The following is an 11,412-nucleotide window of genomic DNA, read 5'->3' as shown; positions in this document are numbered from 1 at the left end:
TTTTTTTTTTTTTTTTTTTTTGGTAAACTGATTTTATTTCTTTGTTAGAGTATTTTGATGATTAGTTTAAATTAAAATTATTTTTAAAACTAAAGAAATGAATGTACATCAACAAAATTACCAATATATAAGTAGTATATTTCATTTGTTGTCTTTTGTTTTGTTTTTGTCCTCGTCATTGTCTTTGATTTTAAGGTTATAAACTTTAACATCAGTTATAACATAAACCACATTCTTACTTTGATCTTACGTTCGTAAATATGCACTTTTTGGTCGTCAATAATAGTTAAAATATTGTAAAAATAACAACAACAAGATTGCCAGCGTAGAAAAAGGTAAAATAGATATTATAAAGAAAGCTACTCATTGCGCACTATCTCGCAGTTATGATTACACTTTTACTAGAAACAAATTGTAAAATAAACCGGGTCAAAAGCCACCAATGCGTCATGCAACACGTGTTTAGATTAATCATATCGTTTGAACTAAATTCATGTACACGTAAAGAAAATTACTCTTTATGTGCTTCGAACAAATACATAATTACATTTGAGTTTCCGTTTAGGGAAAGAGCTTGAGCTTTGTTCGGATTAATAACCCGAAATCATAATTTTTGATAAATCATTTATTTTTTTGGTGAATCATTGTTCTTGTAGATCCTTTTTCTTCTAAAGCAATGACATTTTATTAATATTATTAAATATAGTACTTTATTAATTAGGATTCTTATTTTGGACTCTAAAGAAATTTAAATTGCTTTACGAAATGATAATGGAAACAAAAGGAAGGTCTATATAGGTGGTATATATTAGGTATATTTTTGTTTTGCTTAAAGAAACAACACAACAGTATCGCTAGCTATGAGTGTTTCACTTGTCTATGACTATATATCAACACTAAGTTATTTTCAGCCAATTTTTGACCATATTAACGAGATTTAATCTTCCAACCTGTTTATATATGTCAATATGTAACTTAATCCAAAGAAGAACTGTACTTTTGTGTCTATATTATTATCATATCATAGATATGACCTATAATTTATACATATATTTTCTATGCACACAATGGATATGTACGACTCAAAATTAGACTATATGTAGTAAGAATATGTAACTCAATATACAGTATACATTTTGCGTTAATTATTATATTATATATAACATATATGTGTATGTGTCTGTGAATTTGCTAATCATGAAGCGTAAATTTCTGTGCAACCTTAGCCTATGCATTCTGATTGCGTAATCTTAAAGTGAAAACAATTAGATTTTTTTGAGAAGAAGAAGGAAAAAAAAAAATAGCAAATCACAAAAAATAAAAAAAAAATAATCATGTGAACGACAAACAAACCCCACATAAACGGTGGTGTATTCGCCACTCGTTGATTGGCTATGTTCCGCTTCGTTCAACAAATGGATCGTGAATCAGTTGCAAGTAAAGCCGAAAGAAGAAAAGAGAACTAATTGTAGGTTTAATTCATAAGTTACACCATGTCATTTAAAAATTATTAAACAAAAATTTAACATCATATTTTAGACTTAATCCTGTTTACACCGAGATGACTGCGCACTAGTACAGTATTTATAATTTGGTTTATAAATTCCAACGTATTTTATAATACAAAATTGATTAAAAAACTTCGAACTTGACGATGGGGGTATTTTTAGCACTAATACATATATATAACATAGAATTTCATTTGTAACTACTATATAATTCTATATTCATGTATGTTTTCCTATGTTATATATATATTTTTCTGTTAAGTAAAGACTCAATAAATTAATGATGAGGGTATTTTTAGCAGTCCAACACCAGTAAATTGTCATCGATCCGACTAGTTGAGTTAACATGGTACTTTCACAAAAACATTTTTTAGTTTTTTTTTTTTGTCGTCTAAACATTGTTAGTTTTGAGATATTATTCTTTACGTAATATTATATTTTATATTTAACTGTTTCCTGTAAATCCAATCTTACGTAATTACCTGATTTATAGTTTGTTAAGTACTGTATATAACAAAAAGGTACTAATGTGTTCTACTTAAAATCGTTAATCACGTTGACCAGATGCTCCAACTCAATTTATTTTAATACATTAGTTAGTGGTATAGTTGTAAATTTCCAAAGAAGCAAAAGTTATGTAAACTATACACATAAGCTAAAAAGTTAAATTTTTATTTTCCGTATGTATAGTCCTGAAAAATAGAATAATTATAGGGAAAAGAATAATATAAGGGCACCGACAGTTTCTATAAGAACATGTGGCACGAGGGCTTGGAGAAGACAGTACACAGCATTCAAGCAATCATGAAAACGACATTTGATGTGGTAACCTACTAAAGTTTGATCGTTTTTTTATATATATAATATTTCCAAATTTATTTATAAATATTATCTTTATTTTCCGTCAAGACTTAAAAAAACTCAACAAGCAAAAATAATATATACTGGTAAAATATTGTTTCTAAATATATCAAGAACTATTTGTCGGCAAATGTATACATATAGAATAGACATTCATACATGGGCAAATCGCATATATATGTGATGTGATACCATACATATATAGTCTCAATAATTGTACATTTTTCTCTTATTTAAGCACGGAGGACAAAAATAAATAGCAATATGGCGACTTGGTGAGTGAAGCCGAGATTAACTAGAGCATGTTATCTAAAATAGAACAACAACAAAAATATAGTAAAATAGACAGAACGGATTTGAACAAAATAGTGTGATCAAAGTTGAACAAAAACTTAAAGAGGACAGAGATATGAATTGAAAACCCAATATAACGTTACTGTTACAAACAAAATAAGAGGATCCCATATAGATACATTTTACTGAAAGCTTTATTCATTTGACTGATAAATAGGGTAAACGATCAAACAATAAAAATGTACCACTCTTATGTTTTACTTTTATCCATCTTTGTTTTTCTAGTTCTATAGGGACGAGAGGAGGAAGATGAAAGTGAAAACTAATGCAGTCAGCAGTCAAAAACCATGGAACGATCCGTGCGTAGAAGTTCACATTTTGACTAAACTTACACTATGTTAAAATTAAAACGTAATTAGAACGAAAACAAAAATTAAGGAACTAGAAGATAGGATCTTGGACACGATGCTTGCATATTAATTACTATTGTTTTATGTCTGCGTAGTAAATGACCTACAGGCTATTGTATCTGTTTCTCAACATTTCCAAGTCTCTCTACAAAAAAGAATTATAGAGGAATTTATTACATAATAGGACAATAACTTAAAGAAGTTGATTGTAACTTTCTTTGTTATTCTTACATTAAGATAATACTTCATTACAAGTGTAGTATTATTTTCTTGCACATGTTGCAAGAACATGAGTGTACGCAGACAAATAATTAAACCGAAAATAATATTCTAGAGAATAAAAAACTCGGCTATGAATTTGGGTAATTAATAAATTGGCTAATCCAGTCTGAACTGGCTCAAAATTTAGATATAAAGTTTTTATAATTCGTTTAAGACTATTTACCGTTTTATGTTCAAAAAGTCAAGAATTTATATATTTAAATATGATCTGAACTAACCCGTAAAAAAAAAAAATCAATCCAAACTAGATTTGATTTCACTACTTTAATTAAAAACCAGTATATATAAAAACTTTAAACGGAAACAAAATCAAACACTTTTAGAAGAAGAGTGAAGTATACTCTTAAAATAAGTGGTTTTGGTATAACAAAAAAAACAAACAAAAGAAAAGAGCTAGTAAAATATAGAGACAAAATAAATGTTAGATGTGAATATGTGATTCAATGCACATTACCAGGAAGAAAGAAAAAATAATCATGTGATTATTAGTGACTAACTAATAATGTAAGTTTTGGAAGTTTTAATTTGATACAACAAGTGGAGTGGAGGAGAGGTATACACCGGTTTAATGGGTCCCACATTCAATTTACTTCTCCCACATAACAAAATTAATTTCCATTAATTTTTCTCTAATTATGGTAAAATATCGTCTTTGGGTATTATTTTTTCCTCATCTACATGTAATAGCCTTTAAGTTAACTAATCACACACACTCACTTAATTACTAATCTTCATCGTCTCTCTCTCTCACGCGTTTCGTAAAAATTAAAAAATTGGCATTTACTTACTTTTTTACTTACCCCTCTCTCTTTATCATTATTTCGCAGCAGCTTGCGTTCTCTCTCTCTCTTTCTCTCTCCACCATTGACTCTCTCTCTCTATCTCTATCTCGCTCTTGAAATCATCCTTTATTTCTGTGACTGTGTTGCACTTTCAGAGAGAAGAGAGAGAGAGAGAAGCCAACCATACACACAAAGAAAAAAAAAAAATAAAAAAATAAAGGTTGTGGCTTGCTGCTGAATCAATACCATCACCATTTCTACAATACTCCCCTCACTATTCCCCCTTTCCCCTTCTCCTTCATCTGTGTTTCCCATCAAAGTCTCTTTTTTTATTAAGAATCCGATTTGCCTCTGTGAGAGAGAGAGAGTAGTATCATCCTCTGTTGTTGTTATGGTCTCTGGATCTCAAAGAATCAAGCTTTACTGAGTTGTTGCCCCATTTCAAATCGATCTGTGAAAATCCCAATATAGTGTAGCCCGTCTGTGTTCAGACCAAAGATGAACACCGGTGGTCGTTTAATCGCCGGTTCTCACAACAGGAATGAGTTTGTTCTCATTAATGCCGATGAGAATGCCAGAGTAAGATTCCTTCATCCCCATTGTTCCCAATTTCCTTCTTTTTTTTTTATATCTGATCTGGGTTTCTCAATCTCTGTGCAAAAGTCTCTGACTTTTTCACTTTTTAACTTCTTCTTCTGGATCTGGGCTTGACCTGTGTATATCAATTAAGATTTAGGGGTTTTTAGTATTAGTATTAAGATTCTGTACCTTTGTTGCTAATTTTATCAAGAATTGTTTGTGTCGGTGGGAATGATTTTTTTTCTTCAATTGCAATTAATAATTAGTTAGTGATGAATCTGATGTGAGATCCAACTTGATTCTTTAGTTAAGAGTGTTTTGATTAACTGTCACTGTGTGATCTGATTGTTTTATTTTAACTTATGTGCAGATAAGATCAGTGCAAGAGCTGAGTGGACAGACATGTCAAATCTGCAGAGACGAGATCGAATTGACTGTGGATGGAGAACCTTTTGTGGCGTGTAATGAATGTGCTTTCCCTGTGTGTAGACCTTGCTATGAGTATGAAAGACGAGAAGGCAATAAAGCTTGTCCACAATGCAAAACCCGTTTCAAACGTCTTAAAGGTTTGTTTGTTTTAGCGATTGATTGATTTAGTTTTTTTTTTGTTGTTGCCAATGTTTAAAGATTTGCTGATGTGTTATTTTTCTATGTTGTTTCTTTTATTAGGAAGTCCTAGGGTTGAAGGTGATGAAGAGGAAGATGACATTGATGATTTAGACAATGAGTTTGAGTATGGGAGCAATGGGATGGGATTTGATCAGGTTTCTGAAAATATGTCAATCTCTCGTCGCACCTCTGGTTTCCCACAGTCTGATCTTGATTCAGCTCCACCTGGCTCTCAGATTCCCTTGCTTACTTATGGCGACGAGGTAAAAAGTCGAATAATTTATCCACATTGTATACGTATGATAACCCATCTTCAGTAATTTTATCTACAGTCTCTCTTAGATTTCTCTTATGTGTTGTTATTACAGGACGTTGAGATTTCTTCTGATAGACATGCTCTTATTGTTCCTCCTTCACTTGGTGGTCATGGCAATAGAGTTCATCCGGTTTCTCTTGCTGACCCGGCCGTTGCTGGTAAATGTTTTTCCATTTAAGTTTAGTATTTGATTGCAAAAATGTGTTTATTTGTCTATGGTTTACCGAGTTTTCGTTTTCATTGCTTTGTCCAATTGCAGCACATCCAAGGCCTATGGTACCTCAGAAAGATCTTGCGGTTTATGGTTATGGAAGTGTGGCTTGGAAAGATCGGATGGAGGAGTGGAAGAGAAAGCAGAATGAGAAACTTCAGGTGGTTAAGCATGAAGGAGATCCTGATTTTGAAGATGGCGATGATGCTGATTTTCCAATGTAAGACAAAGAAAACGAAATCTTTGGTTTATGGCATGTTCCGTTGCTATGATATCTTTGAAGCTTATCTTCTTTCTTTACTCTTTTTTTTCCTTTTTTCAGGATGGATGAGGGAAGGCAGCCATTGTCCAGGAAGATACCAATCAAATCTAGCAAGATTAATCCATACCGGATGTTAATTGTTCTACGTCTTGTGATTCTTGGTCTCTTCTTTCACTACCGTATTCTTCACCCTGTCAAAGATGCATACGCCTTGTGGCTTATTTCTGTTATATGTGAGATATGGTTTGCGGTTTCATGGGTTCTTGATCAGTTCCCTAAATGGTACCCAATTGAGCGAGAAACATACTTGGACCGACTCTCATTAAGGTACTTGAGTCTTGTGGGCTATAACACTCTTTGAAATATCAAAACTTTGTATTTGGGAATATAATCTTTTAATTTTTTGTTTGCAGATATGAGAAAGAAGGGAAACCGTCAGGACTATCCCCTGTGGACGTATTTGTCAGTACAGTGGATCCATTGAAAGAGCCTCCGCTTATTACTGCAAATACTGTCTTGTCTATTCTTGCGGTTGATTATCCTGTCGATAAGGTTGCTTGTTATGTATCTGATGATGGTGCTGCTATGCTTACTTTCGAAGCACTTTCTGAGACTGCGGAATTCGCAAGGAAATGGGTTCCATTCTGTAAGAAATACTGTATCGAGCCTCGTGCTCCTGAATGGTATTTCTGCCATAAAATGGACTACTTAAAGAATAAAGTCCATCCTGCATTTGTCAGGGAGCGGCGAGCCATGAAGGTAACTAGTTCTTTCTTATTTGTAAATTTGATTTGATGAGAAAGTTTCGGTCTTTTTGTTTTTTGCTTTAGAAATTTACTTTTCATGAGAAAAGGATTGGTCTTATGTTAAATGGGATCTTATAAACGAAATGGTGGCTTTGAAATTTGATTTGAAAGATTGTGTGTTTTAACCTGTTTTGACAGAGAGATTATGAAGAATTCAAAGTAAAAATCAATGCTTTAGTGGCGACAGCACAGAAAGTGCCGGAGGATGGTTGGACTATGCAAGACGGTACACCTTGGCCCGGTAATAGTGTGCGAGATCATCCCGGCATGATTCAGGTTAGTTTCAAAAGCTTCATATTCCCAAAAAGCCTTTCTATGCGTTGTGCTTCATAACTAAACCTTACTGGTTTTCTTGTTAAAGGTCTTCCTTGGAAGTGACGGTGTTCGTGATGTCGAAAACAATGAGTTGCCTCGATTAGTTTATGTTTCTCGTGAGAAGAGACCCGGATTTGATCACCACAAGAAGGCTGGAGCTATGAATTCCCTGGTAAATGATCTACTTTTTAAACCTCTAAAACTGTTTCTTTGTAAATTCATATGTCCTTGCCCATTTATTGAAATGGCTCCTGACTCTCCATTTATCTACAAAAATTTGTTGAAGATACGAGTCTCGGGGGTTCTATCAAATGCTCCTTACCTTCTGAATGTCGATTGTGATCACTACATCAACAATAGCAAGGCTCTTAGAGAAGCAATGTGTTTCATGATGGATCCTCAGTCAGGAAAGAAAATCTGTTATGTTCAATTCCCTCAAAGATTCGATGGTATTGATAGGCACGATCGATACTCAAATCGAAATGTTGTGTTCTTCGATGTAAGTCCGTCAACCACTTTCTTATTATATATATTGTGATGTCTGAATATTTCCAACTGATGAATCTTTATTTACAGATCAATATGAAAGGTTTGGATGGGCTACAAGGGCCTATATACGTCGGGACAGGTTGTGTTTTCAGGAGGCAAGCGCTTTATGGCTTTGATGCACCAAAGAAGAAGAAGGCTCCACGTAAGACATGCAATTGCTGGCCAAAATGGTGTTTCATGTGCTGTGGTTCAAGAAAGAACCGTAAAGCAAAGACAGTGGCTGCGGATAAGAAGAAGAAGAATAGGGAAGCGTCGAAGCAGATTCACGCATTAGAAAATATTGAAGAGGGCCGCATCACTAAAGGTATAATACTAATCCGGTTGTTATAAATTCTTTCGGTATTTGGTGGTTTACTAATATATTTTGTAACTCTAGGCTCTAATGTAGAACAATCAACCGAGGCAATGCAATTGAAGTTGGAGAAGAAATTTGGGCAGTCTCCCGTTTTTGTTGCATCTGCTCGTATGGAGCTTGGTGGGATGGCTAGAAACGCAACCCCAGCTTGTCTGCTTAAAGAAGCCATCCAAGTCATTAGTTGTGGATATGAAGATAAAACTGAATGGGGAAAAGAGGTAAGCAGCTGGTTGTTTTAAACCTTTGTTGTGTTTATGCAATCAATACTTGATTTTGATGATGACCCTTGTGAAAAATATTCTCAGATCGGGTGGATCTACGGTTCTGTTACAGAAGATATTCTTACGGGTTTCAAGATGCATTCTCATGGTTGGAGGTCTGTTTATTGTACACCTAAGTTAGCGGCATTCAAAGGATCAGCTCCAATCAATCTTTCAGATCGTCTCCATCAAGTTCTTCGATGGGCGCTTGGGTCAGTTGAGATTTTCTTGAGTAGGCATTGTCCTATTTGGTATGGTTATGGAGGTGGTTTGAAATGGCTTGAGAGGTTGTCCTACATTAACTCCGTGGTTTACCCATGGACCTCTCTCCCACTCATTGTTTACTGTTCACTCCCCGCCATCTGTCTTCTCACCGGAAAATTTATTGTTCCCGAGGTAAAACAATCATCTTAAGTCCTCAAAGTATGAATCTTTATTCTATGTTTTGAGTGAATCCATCGTCCTCAGAGTAAAAATATCATCTTGAGCTCTCAAAGTTTGAATCTTTATTCCAAGTTGTGTGTTTAAGACCGGAAAACGGTTCTTGTTCCTTCTTTTTGCAGATTAGCAACTATGCGAGTATCCTCTTCATGGCGCTCTTCACGTCGATTGCAGTAACGGGTATACTTGAGATGCAATGGGGCAAAGTTGGGATCGATGATTGGTGGAGGAACGAACAGTTTTGGGTCATTGGTGGCGTTTCTGCGCATCTGTTTGCTCTATTCCAAGGTCTCCTCAAGGTTCTTGCTGGTGTGGACACTAACTTCACAGTCACATCAAAAGCAGCTGATGACGGCGAGTTCTCTGACCTTTACCTCTTCAAATGGACTTCTCTTCTCATCCCTCCAACGACTCTTCTCATCATAAACGTCATCGGAGTCATAGTTGGAATCTCTGATGCCATCAGCAACGGATATGACTCGTGGGGACCGCTTTTCGGAAGATTGTTCTTTGCACTTTGGGTCATCATTCATCTTTACCCATTCCTTAAAGGTTTGCTTGGGAAACAAGATAGGATGCCGACCATTATTGTTGTCTGGTCCATCCTCCTCGCCTCGATTCTTACACTTCTTTGGGTTCGGGTTAATCCGTTTGTGGCGAAAGGTGGTCCTATTCTTGAGATATGCGGGTTAGACTGCTTGTGATTTGATTGATGGATCAATTGGTGAAAAAAGGTTTAATTCCCACGGATCAAGAGAGGTAAGTAAGAGAGATATTGTTTACCTCTAAAGACTTCTTCATTGTGTTCATTAGATGATGAAAAAGAAAAAGAATTTAATTTTGTTACGAGATTGTTATTTTTGCAAGAATGTGTTGTAGATATAGATGAAAAAAAAGAAGAAGGTTGTTGTCTATTTGTTTTGTTCTTTGGTGGTGAGAGAAAAGATTTGTCAAATTATTCTTTAATTGAATATTTCTGATCTCTTTTGAATATTAAGAGGAGTTTCAATCTGTAATCTTTTATGATAAAGAACTTTAATTTATTTTCATTGAAAAAAAATGTGAGTTTCTCTGTTATCTTTCTTGTTTGAGGAATTGATTTCGTTAAGGCTATTCTTGAGAGTTGACTGAACTCAATGTTGCGGTTAAATCACATTTGGAAGCGCCACAAAAATGTTTTGTACTGATGTCTTTTTTTTTTTTTTGGGCTCAACATAACTTCTACATAAGATTGAACTCAATGTTGCACAAAAGAGTAAAGCCTAAGGTCATAATTCATAAAAGAAAAAGAAAATCCTTAACTACTCTGATCTGTCGCTTCATTTCATCCTCTTGGGTAGAACACAAACTTGAGGGTTACGAAAGCAGGTTCTTGATTAAGCAAAGGCCATACTCCTCCCTGGGGGCTCCGAGAATGCCTTTTCCAACTCTCTGGAATCGATCTCATAGAGCACTTACTTATACCCAAACCTGCAAGTGACAAGAATGGTCCATCAAACTATCTCTGGCCTCAACCTTGGTTGGATATGTAGTAAAGGAGAGAGCCTTTTGTACTGAATTCTTATATAACTCATAAACTTAGAAATTACGAACTTAGCTGAGTGGCCCAAAAATGTACTATACAGGCCCAATATGGCCCGTATCTACATATTATCTCTGTTTCTTGATCCTGCAGCACTGACTAAGACTCTTTGGTTAGTCTTTTTGGTTTTAAAAAAATTGTAACTTTTTTCTTTCTTATAATGCACTTGTCTTCCTTGCAAATAGTCATTCAATTTATTGTATATCCTTGTAATGCTATCAAATGTCTCGAAAGATATATAATTAGAGTTTTGTCACATTTCATCAAACTACTCTGTGTGTATATATGTCTACTGTTACTTTGGCGGCTGAAAATAGAAATGTGGTCGATACGGGTTATATAGTACGTAAATGATACGGAAGCATAAGTATTTTATGGAATGTTGTTACTAAGAAGAATCTATTAATAATACTTTGTACTTATCATTAAATATGATGTGATGTTTTTAGTTTGACTGTTTACTATATTTGGATTTTGTTTGAACAAAATAAAATAGTGGTTGACTTGTCGGTGTTGAGTGTTTTATGACTTTCTTTAGGCAAAGTCAGCCATATTCTGCCACGTGTTAGACACATCTTAGTTTTTTGTGTCTTTTATTTTAAAGTCGATGGCGAAATCCAAATAGGAGAAGAAGAAGAACGAAGAAGAATAAGAAGAAGAATAAGAAGAGATATGTGAAACTAACTTACTCTTTAACTATTTCTGTCCTTTCCTAAACTACCTTATGTCCTTTCGCTATATGTTCAAGTGTTTAAAGCATTTATCTGCCGACCGAAAAAAGTATTTATAGGAATTTTAATTGTATTCATCATATATGTGAATGTGATGTATCATTAATGTGTTTGAATTTCTTGGGTCAGGACGAGTTTTGTGTATGAGACATTGAGACGTGTATGTGTCTTTGGGTTGTTATTAAGAAGGTACTTATGGTTTATACCGTTATAAAAAAAAGATCTACGTTTTTAAACGTAAACTTTCCATTTCGACCTA

The 11,412-nt window shown here is 34.4% G+C and overlaps 1 protein-coding gene across 1 annotated transcript; it reads left to right on the top strand.

Annotated features, from left to right (window-relative positions):
* On the top strand, window positions 4,201-9,851 carry LOC104743416 (cellulose synthase A catalytic subunit 6 [UDP-forming]-like). Its single transcript, XM_010464507.2, has 14 exons — window positions 4,201-4,716; window positions 5,087-5,282; window positions 5,386-5,588; window positions 5,694-5,799; window positions 5,901-6,072; window positions 6,175-6,441; window positions 6,528-6,873; window positions 7,059-7,196; window positions 7,282-7,407; window positions 7,522-7,734; window positions 7,812-8,088; window positions 8,161-8,357; window positions 8,445-8,795; window positions 8,963-9,851. Exons 1-14 carry the CDS (start codon window positions 4,636-4,638, stop codon window positions 9,542-9,544), a joined length of 3,255 nt encoding a protein of 1,084 aa, XP_010462809.1. The 5' UTR covers window positions 4,201-4,635; the 3' UTR covers window positions 9,545-9,851.

This window comes from Camelina sativa, chromosome 2 (genome assembly GCF_000633955.1).
Source record: "Camelina sativa cultivar DH55 chromosome 2, Cs, whole genome shotgun sequence".
Taxonomy (NCBI): Eukaryota; Viridiplantae; Streptophyta; class Magnoliopsida; order Brassicales; family Brassicaceae; genus Camelina; species Camelina sativa.
The sequence above is the reverse complement of the archived record's forward strand: the minus strand, read 5'-3'. Positions and strand labels throughout refer to the sequence as shown.